The sequence below is a fragment of the Neophocaena asiaeorientalis genome, unplaced genomic scaffold (assembly GCF_003031525.2).
Source record: "Neophocaena asiaeorientalis asiaeorientalis breed wild unplaced genomic scaffold, Neophocaena_asiaeorientalis_V1.1 scaffold147, whole genome shotgun sequence".
NCBI classification, from domain to species: Eukaryota; Metazoa; Chordata; class Mammalia; order Artiodactyla; family Phocoenidae; genus Neophocaena; species Neophocaena asiaeorientalis.
In genome coordinates, this window is record NW_020173758.1 from 107,798 (window position 1) to 120,541 (window position 12,744).

At 39.8% G+C, this 12,744-nt stretch overlaps 1 protein-coding gene across 3 annotated transcripts in view; it reads right to left on the reverse strand.

Moving 5' to 3' along the window:
- Positions 1–1,789: 1,789 nt before the first annotated feature.
- The window catches only part of BCAR3 (BCAR3 adaptor protein, NSP family member), a 139,353-nt gene continuing 128,398 nt past the window's right edge, over positions 1,790–12,744 (reverse strand). For all 3 annotated transcript variants that reach the window (XM_024751278.1, XM_024751279.1, XM_024751281.1), the window contains 3 exons: positions 11,517–11,628; positions 5,769–5,981; positions 1,790–2,425 (listed from right to left, as the gene is read on the reverse strand). In XM_024751278.1, coding sequence (XP_024607046.1) covers positions 2,247–2,425; positions 5,769–5,981; positions 11,517–11,628 — 504 coding nt within the window. In that variant the 3' untranslated portion in view covers positions 1,790–2,246. The remainder of the gene's footprint in view (positions 2,426–5,768; positions 5,982–11,516; positions 11,629–12,744) is intronic.

Genomic DNA, 12,744 nt, shown 5'->3' on the forward strand with positions numbered 1-12,744 from the left:
AATTTATTTATTTTTGGCTCTGTTGGGTCTTTGTTGCTGTGCACAGGTTTTCTCTGCTTGTGGCGAGTGGGGGGCTCCTCTCCGTTGCCGTGCGCAGGCTTCTCATTGCAGTGGCTTCTGTTGCACAGCACGGGCTCTAGGCGCACAGACTTAAGTAGTTGTGGCTCACGGGCTCTAGAGCACAGGCTCAGTAGTTGTGGCGCATGGGCTTAGTTGCTCCGCGGCATGTGGGATCTTCCCGGACCAGGGCTTGAACCCGTGTCCCCTGCATTGGCAGGCGGATTCTTAACCACTGAACACCAGGAAGGCCCTGCTTATGTCTTTTATATATATATATATATGTATATACACATATGTGTGTGTATATATATATGTATATATGTGTGTATGTGTATATGTATATGTTTGTTACCACTGTAAATCAATTTCTTGGTTTTGAGTTTTGTAAATTTTGTGAATTTTACTCCAGACCTATTTGAGAACAGGCTTGTAGTTCCAAATCCTCACCAAAGACCATTATCATTATTTTTCTTCTTGTAGCTATTCCCTGGGTAACCTCTCTTTGCTGGCAGATGGATTTCTTTTCCAGCTTATTAAGGATCCCTACTTAATGGAGGCATTTCATGTGCAGCTCCGCTAAGACACTGTCTCCTGATCGCTGAGTTGATGTCAGTATTTGCCTCTAGGGCCACCCAGGTTTTTAAGTTCCTCTTACAGAGTTGATTTAAATTTGCTGTGCCTTTTGATGGGTGAGGTGGGGAGGAGAGGATTGTTCCTTGGGGATTTCCAGTTCATTCTATCAAGCTTAATAGTGCATTAAAAGGTATGTTTTTGAAAATTGTTACAGTGAGAGGGTTTTCTAAGAGTATCTGAACCACCATATTGCCAGAAGTAGAAGTGTGCTTTGGATTTTTCAGGAAATAAAAAATGATGGCTTTTAAAAACTGGGAGAAGGGCTTCATGATTCTAGGCCCCATTAATGGAAATAGTCCAGAATTTGAAACTAATATTTCCATTTTATTAAATAGACCACAATGAGAGGCTTGTACTTAGTTCTGGCAGGCATATTCAAGATGACCAATAATAGGGTGATGGTTAAATTATAGTGTAACTTCTGGAACCTGTCATATTTTTTCAAAGGCTGTCAGTCATGGTGAAATTTTTGCAACGTATTTGAGAAAAGTGGGATATAATACTATTCTCTATGGTCCCCAAATTATTTAGAATAGAAAAAGCAAATTGGTAAGTGACAGTTGGTGGCAGAGTGATGATAGAAGTTTAATATTTTAAAGTCTTGTATTCCAAATTTTCTACAATAGAAAGAACTTGGGGCGGATACTGATAAACTAGAACGTATCCCCTTTGGGAAGTCAAAAACCTAGAAAACAAATCTGGAAAACTCATACTTATCAGCTAGAGGAAAAGGTAATTATTTTGAAATATGTGAAATAATGTCATGAAATATACTAACATCTGGTGCTCACTTTGTACCAGGCGCTGTGCTGCACACGGGACTTGACTTGAGGAGGTTAACTTGACCAAAGTCCAACTGCTAGCAAGCACCACAGATGTTGTTGGAACCTAGGTCTTCTGGAGCCAGCTCTACCTTGTATTCACCTCTGTCCCCTAAGCCAGAAACCTTAAAATTTCCATACCACTCTCATTGATTTTGGTTTACTATCATCAATCAGGATGTAGTGGCACAGGAAGAGGGTGCCCCAGGAAGGTAGGAGGTAGAATTATTATACTACTATGAATTGTTTACTATTAAAGAGACTGGATACAGCTGTTTCACAAAAAGATATATTTTCATATGACTATTTACATTTTTCATATTTAGTTAAAGAATATCATACAACTGATACCTTCTGAAATGTTTCATGCTTTTAAACTCTTCTATTTACACTTATCTGACATGGAATTATTAAAACTAAAATGGTCAAATACCTCGGTAATAGAAAGCAACCAGCCAATGTAGCTGGGTCTTCACTTAAATTTGTTGATCAGCATTAGCAATAGTTACCTTAATAAATTATCATTCATTTTAAAGTCAGTAGTAATTTTAAACAATTCATAAATAAGTGTGCTCTGTGCCATTTACATGTTTAATATCCTGCGGATACTAAAAGCTTGTATGTCGTCAGATTCGCACATTATTACTTTACTTTATCAAAGGATAAGCTTTCTCAAAGAAGAAACTGGATAAGCTTGAAATTATATCCTAAGGTCCTCTGGAGAGTCAGTTATCAAAGCTCTGCCTGCTTTATAGGAGGAGGTTCCAATTTACGTGAGAGGGCAGTTAAAATCTGGTTGAATTTCTCATATCTCTCTGTCTGATTGACTTGTGCACCTTTGCTGCCCCATAGCAATCTCATTTGGAATTCAGTCTTGAAGATTTCACTCATTTCTTCATCTGGTTGAAAACCTAGTAAAAACAAAACCAAAAAAACTTACTTCAGTTCTGCTTGAAACAGTGTGGAAAATAGACTGAAAACTTGCTTGTTTTAAAGTAGGATCAAAATGAACATCTCTCAGAACTTTCAAAAAATGCCCCCAAGGAAAAAGAATACAGGATCTACTCTATATAAAGGTGGGCAGAGCCCCCCCACCCTCCCAAGGACCTGAACACCTTCAGAGAAAGAATAACAAGTAAACTCACTAAGACGTGATAGAATAAAATTCGTGTGCACAAGCCACCATGGGCCGTAGTGCTGTGAGGAGTGTTCAAAGTACCTTTTTTTTTTTTAACAGCTTTATTGTTGTATAATTTACTTGTCATGATTCACCCATTTTAGCTGTGGTTTGTACAGTTGCACAACCATCACCACCACTTTAGAACAATTCCATCAATCACCGTAGAAAATCCCCTAGTACCTCTTTGCAGTCAATCCCTGTACCTACCCCACACCACAGCCAACCACTAATCTTTCCATCACTATTGCTTTGCCTTTTGTAGAAATTTGATATAAATGGGATTATATAACATGGATTTTTTTTATGTCAAGCTTCTTTCACTTTGGCTTCTTTCACTCAGCATGATGTTTTTAAGATTATTCCATATTGTTGTAGTTATCAATAATTCATTCCTTTTTATTGCTGAGTAGTATTCAGTTATGTGGACATACATACCACATTTTGTTTACCAACTGATAAGACATTTGGATTGTTTCCAGTTTCTGGCTATTACGAATAATGTGAACATTTGTGATTAAGTCTTTGAGTGGACATTTGTTTTCATTTCTCTGGAAGTGGAATTACTGGGTCACATGGTAAATATATGTTTACTTTTAAAGAAACCATCAAACTCTTTTCCAGAATGACTTTACCATTTTATATTCTCATCAGTAACATGTGAAGAGTCCAGCTGTCAATTCTTGGTATTGTCATTCTAGATAGCACGTGGTGGTATCTCACTGTGGTTTACATTTACATTTCCATAATAACTAATGCTTTGAACATTTTTCCATGTAGTTTATTGTCATTGTGTATCCACTCTGGTGTAGTGTCTATTCAAATCTTTTGTTGATTCAAATCTTGTTTCTCTTCTCCTTGAGTTATAAGATTTCTTTAGATTCTAGATATAAGTCCTTTATCTGATGTATGTTTGCCAAATGTTTTCTTCTAGTCTGTGGTGTGCCTTTTCACTTCCTTAATGGTGACTTTTAAAGAGCAAAATGTAAAATTTTGATTTATCAGTTTTCTTTTATGGTTCATGCTTTTTGTATCTTAAGAAATTTTGCCTAACCCAAGGACACAAGGAACTTCTATGTTTTCTTATAGAAGCTTTACACTTTAGCTGTTAAATTTTGAGTGTAAGCTGTGACGTCAAGATTGAGATTCTTTTTTTTGTATATGATAATCAGTAGTTCCAGCACCATTTGTTGAAAGAGAACTTTATGCAGTAAATTACCTTGACACTGTTGTCAGAAAACAATCTACAGTCACATGTGTGGGCCTGTTTCTCAACTCTCTTTTCTGTAAGAGAAGATCTGCTCTACTTACGGCCAAGGATGCTCAGTCAACTCTATTAGAGCAGGGGAAACCTCTAGCCAAAGCATCATGCAGGCATATGTTTCTCATCCTTGATTACTGCTGGAGTAGTTGGCTCTGTCATTAAATATATTATCATCTAGATCATGGTATCTTCGTGACGGAGAGGATTATAGAAGGCTTCTATTCCATTCATCCATGTGATGCCAAAATATCTTTGGCAGATAACCAGCCAGAGGCCAGATGACAACTTCCACTCATTCAGTTAATTAATATGCTTTGAGCCCCTACCCTGGGCTGAGTGCTGGGATATGTTGGTGAGCAAATCTCTGCCCTTACTGGGCTCACAGTCACTTCTAGCAATGAGAACTTGCTATGAAAACCAGTAGCAGGATCAACTGAGAAATACCATCAGATGCCTTTAAGGTGATTTGCTGTAGAACAGCTTAGAGCATACTTTTCTCAAAATCCACCCTAATATATTGGCTTAGGCAACATCTAATGTAATATACTTATTGGTTTTGTATAAGCAGGCATTCCAGTATCTGGTGAGTTGAATTACAGGCTTTTATGGTTTGAGTCCTACACTGCCAACCCTGAAGAACTTTCTGAGGAAAAGAAAAGAAACAGGTATGTAGTGCTTATACCTACAGCAGACACAGTGCAAATTGTTCAGTCCCGAATTCTGTTCTGAATTAACAACTTTGTTTCAGGTTGAAATAACTTTATTTCAGGCCTCTCCTGCCCCATATAGTTCTTAACCTTGTGGATCAAACTGTGGGCCCTTGAAGACTGTTAAAAATTATACAGTGAGGGGCTTCCCTGGTGGCACAGTGGTTGAGAGTCCGCCTGCCGATGCAGGGGACATGGGTTCGTGCCCCGGCCCAGGAAGATCCCACGTGCCACAGAGCGGCTAGGCCCGTGAGCCATGGCCACTGAGCCTGCGCGTCTGGAGCCTGTGCTCCGCAACGGGAGAGGCCACAACAGTGAGAGGACCGCGTACCACAAAAAAAAAAAAAAAAAAATTTTACAGTGAGGAAGAGAAAATAGTCACCCCTGATAACTGTGTTGGTAAAGCCCTTATTCTTGTACTTGCCTCCTAAATGGTCTTTTTGCCTGCAAGCTTCAGTCTTCTGCCTTCCTCCACAAAGATGGCAGACTGAAAACAAATCTGACCATGTGATAACATCCTCCCATGTTTAAAACCCTTCACTGGCTCTTCCTCAGCCACAGTCCTACATGGAAGGCCTTCCCACCTGTATCCCCCTTCTTCTTTAACCTAGCTGGCCACTCCTTAAGACACACTTTACACTAATACAAAGCCAAGTACTTGTGGTTCGTACTTTTCTCCAGGCTCTCTCAGTGCCTTTGCTTATGTTGGACCCTCTGATGCCAAGAGCAGGGGAGCTCACTTGCCAGTGTTCTGGGAAGAATACAGATTAGTCAGATACAACTCCCAACTCCTCATGTTGGCCCATCACCTTTTCTAATAGTGATTATCAGAGGTACTAATGGTAAACAAGCTGACAAATTCTTTCTTGATCCTTTCTCTCTGTTTATACCACTGGCACAAGAGAGAGAATACGTAAAAGGAAGGGAGAAGTAGGATCCCTAAGACAGGAACTAAGAGTAAGTAGTGATCAACCATACAGGAAATGGAATTCCCATGCCTTAATCTTTCCTACTTGGTCTCTTTCTTATTGAGAGCACCCATGCTTTTTCATTCCTTCATTCCAGTTACTGTGCAGAGTAGACAGCTTACTGAAACCAGCTCTTACCTGCCAGGATCCTCTCAGCATTCATCCGGTAGCTGTCGGCGGCTTCTGCCATGAGTCGGGCTGTTGCCAAATGGTTCAGCATAATCTCACAGCTTTCGTCGTTTTTTTCCCACATGTCAGTTCCTTCAAAAGTGACAGCCTCGCGCTCCATTAAGGTCACAAGAGGCATCAGCAGTGGGACTGATATATTGTTTGGGGGAACACACGTAGACTCTGAAAAACAAGGGGTAAAGTTTTCCACGTCATGCTTTCTTTCCAAGTAAAGTGCAAAGAGTTCCAGTTGAAGATGGCAACGTAGGAGTGTCCTGGGCTCACCTCCTTCTGTGGACACACTGAATCTGTGGCTAAATATGGAACAACTGCCTCTGGAAAAAACTAAAAACTCTGAATAACTGTCCGAATGCATTGCATAAGTGAGAGAAGGTCGACATCAAAGCAGGTAAGAGAGGCTGGGAGACTATCTCTCTATAAACCCCACCCCTGGCACAGTGACCCACAATCGGGAGGGAACTCAAAACCTGGAGCTTCTCCATGAGGAGCAAAGGGCTTGAACCCCACATGGGGTACCCCAGCTTTTAAGACCAGCACCTGAAAAATAAGCCCCCAAAACATCTAACTTTGAAAACCAACAGTACTCATGTCTGCAAGACCCACAAGGCTATAATCATCTGAGAAACAGGTCTTAAAGGGGCTTGCAAGCTTGGACTCACCTGCCCCAAGGCTCAGTGCAGAGGCAGCCAATTGAGAATTATGCAAATGAGGCTCATTTGCTAATCTTAAAGCTTTAGCCCGAGAGGCAGGCTTCTGGTTTGGCAAACAACTGGGACCTATGAGGCTCTCTCAGCAATGGAGGCTAATGGATGACGCAATCTTTGTGCTCTCCCTCTGCCTTGCTGCACCTCACTGATATATCCCAGAAAGTAGCTCATACCCTTGTCCGGCATTCCAATATCTCCAGCTGCCTCCAGAGGACACCTCTAAATTGCCTAGCTCTGATGGCCAATGGGGCTTATTATTGCCAGGGGTCCTATTGGACTGTAACCTTTGTAATGCCACAAGATAAGAAAATTACAGGCCAATATCTGTGACGAACGCAGATCCACAAATCCTGAACAAAATATTTGCAAACTGAATTCAGTACATTGAAAGGATCATATACATTGATCAAGTGGGATTTATTCCAGGGATGCAAGCATGGCTCATCATTCACAAATAATTATGATATACCACATTAATAAAAGATAAATGATTTTTCTGCATCTACTAAGATCAAATTATTTTTAACAAAATTCAACATCCATTTATGATAAAAACTCAACAAAGTGGGAATAAAGGGAATGTACAACAACATAATAAAGGCCATATATAACAAGCCCACAGCTAACATCATACTCGATGAAGAGCTAAAAACTTTCCCTCTAAGATCAGGAAAAAAAGGATGACTATTCACGACTTCTATTCAACATAGTATTGGAAGTCCTAGCCAGAGTAATTAGGGAAGAAAAAGAAATAAAACCATCCAAACTGGAAAGGAAGATGTAAAACTATTACTATTTGCAGATGACCTGTTATATATAGAAAACCCTAAAGACTCCACCAAAAAACTGTTAGAATAAAGGAATTCAGTAAAGTTGCAGGATACAAAATATACAAAAACCTGTTGCATTTCCATATGCTAATAACAAACTAACAGAAAGATATTAAGAAAATAATTCCATTTACAATTACATCAAAAAGATCAAAATACCTAGGAATAAATTTAACCAAAGAGATGAAAGACCTGTACACTGAAAACTGTAAGACATTGATGAAAGAAATTGAAGAAGACACAAATAAATGGAAAGATATTGTGCTCCCGGAATGGAAGAATTCATACTGTTAAAATGTCCATACTACCCAAAGTAAACTGTAGATTCAGTGCAATCCTTATAAAATTCCAATGGCATTTTTCACAGAAATAGAACAAACACAATCCGAAAATTTATGTGGAACCACAAAAGATGCCAAGGAGCCAAAACAATCTTGAGAAAGAACAAAGCTAGAAGCATGACATTCCCTGATTTCACACTACATTACAAAGCTATAGTAAAACAGCATGGTATTGGCATAAAAACGGACACATATTATCAATGGAACAGAATAGGGAGCCCTGAAACAAAACCACACACATATGGTCAGTCAATTTGTGACAAAGTAGCCAAGAATATACACCAAGGAAAGGACAGTCTCTCCAATAAGTGGTGTTGGGAATACTGGACAGCTACATCAGGGAAGTGCAAATCACAATGAGATATCATCTCACATCTGTTAGAATGACTGTTATAAAAAAGACGAGAAATAGCAAGTTTTAGCAAGGATGCAGAGAAAAGGGAACCCTTGGGCACTGTTGGTGGGGACGTAAATTGGTGCAGCCACTATGGAAAATGGAGGTTCCTCAAAAAGTTAAAAATAGAGCTGTCGGGCTTCCCTGGTGGCGCAGTGGTTGGGGGTCCGCCTGCCGATGCAGGGGACGCGGGTTCGTGCCCCGGTCCGGGAGGATCCCGCGTGTCGCGGAGCGGCTGTGCCCGTGGGCCATGGCCGCTGGGCCTGCGTGTCCGGAGCCTGTGCTCCGCGGCGGGAGAGGCCACGGCAGTGGGAGGCCCGCGTAAGGGGGGAGGCCCCGGTACCAAAAAAAAAAAAAAAAAAAATAGAGCTGTCATATGATTCAGCAATTTCACCTCTGGGTATTTACCTGAATAAAACAAAAACACTAATTTGAAAAGATACACGCACCACCTCCCTGCCCCATTCACTGAAGCATTATTTGTAAAAGCCAAGACATGGAACCAACCTAACTGTCCATCAATGGATGAATGGATAAAGAAGATGTGGACTCATGCTCTTGGACTGGAAGAATTAATATTGTTAAAATGGCCATACTACCCAAAGCAATCTACAGATTTAATGTGATCCCTATCAAATTACCCATGACATTTTTCACAGAACTAGAATAAATAATTGTAAAATTTATATGGAGTCACAAAAGACCCAGAATTGCCACAGCAATCCTGAAGAAAAAGAACAAAGCTGGAGGCATAATCCTCCCAGACTTCAGACAATACTACAAAGCTACATTAATCAGAACAGCATGGTATTGGTATGGAAACAGACATATGGATCAATGGAACAGAATACAGAGCCCAGAAATAAATGCATACACCTATGGTCAATTAATCTTTGACAATGGAGGCAAGAATATACAATGGAGCTAAGACAGTCTCTTCAGTAAGTGGTGGGAAAGCTGGACAGCTACATGCAAATCAATGAACTTAGAACATTCCCTCACAGCATACACAATAACTCAAAATGACTTAAAGACCTAAATATAAGACATGACACCATAAAACTCTGAGAAGAGAAAATAGGCAAAACATTCTCTGGTATAAATCATAGCAATGTTTTCTTAGTCTCCCAAGGCAATAGAAATAAAAGCAAAAATAAACAAATGGGACCTAATCAAACTTACAAACTTTTGCACAGCAAAGGAATCCATAAACAAAATGAAAAGGCAACCAACAGACTGGGAGAAAATATTTGCAAACACTGCAACCAACAAGGGCTTAATTTCTAAAATATACAAACAGCTCATACAACTCAATAACAAAAAAAACAACCCAATCAAAAAATGGGCAGAAGACCTAAATAGACATTTCTCCAAAGAAGACATACAGATGGCCAATAGGCACATGAAAAGATGCTCAACGTTGCTAATTATCAGAGAAATGTAAATCAAAACTACAATGAGGTATCACCTCACACTGGTCAGAATGACCGTCATCAAAAAGTCACAAACAATAAGTGCTGGAGAGGGTGTTGAGAAAAGGGAGCCCTTCTACACGGTTGGAGGAAATGAAAATTAGTGCAACCACTATGGAGAACAGTATGGAGGTTCCTTAAAAAACTAAAAATAGAGTTGCCATATGATCCAGCAATCCCACTCCTGGGCATATATCCAGAGAAAACTCTAATTCAAAAAGATACATGTACCCCAGTGGTCACAGCAGCACTATTTACAACAGCCAAGATGTGGAAGCAACCTAAATGTCCATCGACAGATAAGTAGATAAAGAAGATGTGGTATACACACACACACACACACACACACACACACACACACACACACAAAATGGAATATTACTCAGCCATAAAAACGAATGAAATAATGCCATCTGCAGCAATATGGATGGACATAGAGATTACCATACTTCATAAGTGAAGTGTGTCAAAGACAAATATATGATATTACTTATGTGTGGAATCTAAAAAAAATGATACAAATGAACTTATTTACAGAATGGAAACAGACTCATAGTAATAGAAAACAAATCTATGTTTACCAAAGGGGAAAGAAGGGGAGGGATAAATGAGTTTGGAATTAGCAGATACAAAGTACTAAATATAGGGACTTCCCTGGTGGTGCAGTGGTTAAGAATTTGCCTTCCAGTGCAGGGGACATGGGTTTGAACCCTGGTCCGGGAAGATCCTATGTGCCACAGAGCAACTAAGCCCGTGCGCAACTACTGAGCCAGCGCTCTAGAGCCCATGAGCCACAACTACTGAGCCCACATGCCACAACTACTGAAGCCTGTGCTCCACAACAAGAGAAGCCACCGCAATGAGAAGCCCATGTACCACAAGCAAGAGTAGCCCTGCTCGCCACAACTAGGGAAAGCCTGAGTGCAACAATGAATACCCAACACAGCCAAAAAACAAATTTATAAAAAAAAATACTATATATAAAATAGGTAAATAACGTCCTATTTTATAGCATAGGGAACTACATTCAATATCTTGTTATAACCTATAATGAAAAAGAATATGAAAAATGATACATATATATGTATAACTGAATTATTTTGCTGTACATCAGAATCTAACACAACATTGTAAATCAATTATAACTTCAGTAAAAAAAGAAGATGCATGTGTGTATACACACACACACATACATATATACACAATGGAATATTATTCAGCCATTAAAAAATAATGAATCCTGCCATTTGTAACAACATGAATGCAACTTGAGGGCATTATGTTAAGTGAAATAAGACAGAAAAAGATAAACACCATATGAGCTCACTTACATGTGATACCTAAACAAAACAAAAACAAAAACACCCTTTGAGCTCATGGATATAGAGAACAGATTGGTGGTTGCCTGAGTAGGGGTAGGGGGAGAAGTGAAATGGGTGAAGGGGATCAAAAGGTACAAATTTCCAGTTATAAAGTGAATAAGTCCTGGGGGATGTAATGTACAGCATGGTGACTATAGTTAATATAACTGTATTGCATATTTGAAAGTAGCTAGCAGAGTGGATCTTGAAAGTTCTCATCAGAAGAAAAAAAACGTTTTGTAACCATGTACGGTAACAGATATTAACTGGTCTTATTGTGATCATTTTGCAACATATACAAATATGAAATCATTACGTTGTACACCTGAAGCTAATATAATGTTATGTAAATTACACCTCAATTTATAAAGTTAAGCACAAAATAAGGTAACTAGTAGCCTATGTCTTGTTTTAGCAACTGCAGACCTACAAGTGACGCTGTCATCTGACAAAAGCCTTGGTGACCCATCAACAGTCCTGCAGATAACTGAGAGCCTCATAATATGCCCTGCTAAATGCTTCGATCAAACCAGAACAGATATGACACTGCCAGAGCTGCCACCAGACCCCCTTGTCCTGATCCTGTGCTCACCTCTGCCTTCGTGCAGGATTTTGCTAAAAGGCTTCAGCTGTTTCTCATAGAGGATGGCGGTTTGTGTGTACTGGTGCCGCAGGGCAGTCCACGTTTTTTCTAACCTTGTGATCTGGAAGAAAGAAAGGTGTTATCGTTTTGGAAAAGGCTCTTTTTAAAACTACCTCTTTGCTTAAATTTTGGAATGGATGATAGAGGTACATGGTAAAAACTCAAAGCAGTTGAAAGGAGTGTAGAGAGAAAAGCTGATCTCCACCCCGACCCTGCTCCACATTGCTCTAATAACCCATGAGACACACACACCTTTTACAATAAATGTGTCTCATACTACACATATTTTCCTGTTCATTGTTTGGAAATTATTCCGTGTAAGTACATATAAAACAGCATAGAACAGTCTTGTTTTGTTAAACTTTTGCCTAGTGTTCCATTTATGCATAAACCATAGTTTAACTAGTTTCCTGTAGATAAGCGCTTTAAACATATTTTTCTATTACCAAATATCTGGAGGATAAATTTCCAGAAGTGGAACTACTGGTTTAAAAAATACATGTATTTTGAATTTTGATAGGAGTTGCCAACTGTCCTCCACAGAGGTTATACTGATGTAAGGATGTAGAATATGACATACAGCATTTTAATGTTACTTGTAAGTAATAAAGTCTGAGACGTGGAAAATTGCCTAGACCATATGATGCCACTACTCATTCCTTTTCATTTCTTTGGGAACAATTTAGTCAAAACCAACATATGCCACTGACTCCGACTGCCCTAGATAAATGGTCCCCCACTCACACCTTCAAGCAAGCCCGTGTCTGACCTTTTCTACATGAAACGGAGGGAAGGGAACTAATATTTATGGAACGAGAGCCAACTCTGTCAGGTATTTGAGGAATTTCATTTAATCCTCACCATGCCCTATGAGGCAGGTATTTTGGCTTCATTTTACAGGTCAGAAAACAGAAGAGATTAGGTAACTTGCTCAAGGTTTCATAGCTGCTAAATGGCGGAGCTGAAATTCATTTCCTTGGGCTCTAAGAGCTCCCTGTGTATTCCAAGAGGAAGGTGAGAAAGGATCACCATCAGCAGATTTGTTGGGAAGGAAAGGATGTGGCTGTTTTTCCTCTGGCCTCCTACCACCCTGCCCTCTCTCCTCTTCCCCCTCCCTGAAGCGTCTGCCTTTCTGAAAGGAGCCCTTGTCTCTGGGCTAGGCCCATCTCCTGGATGC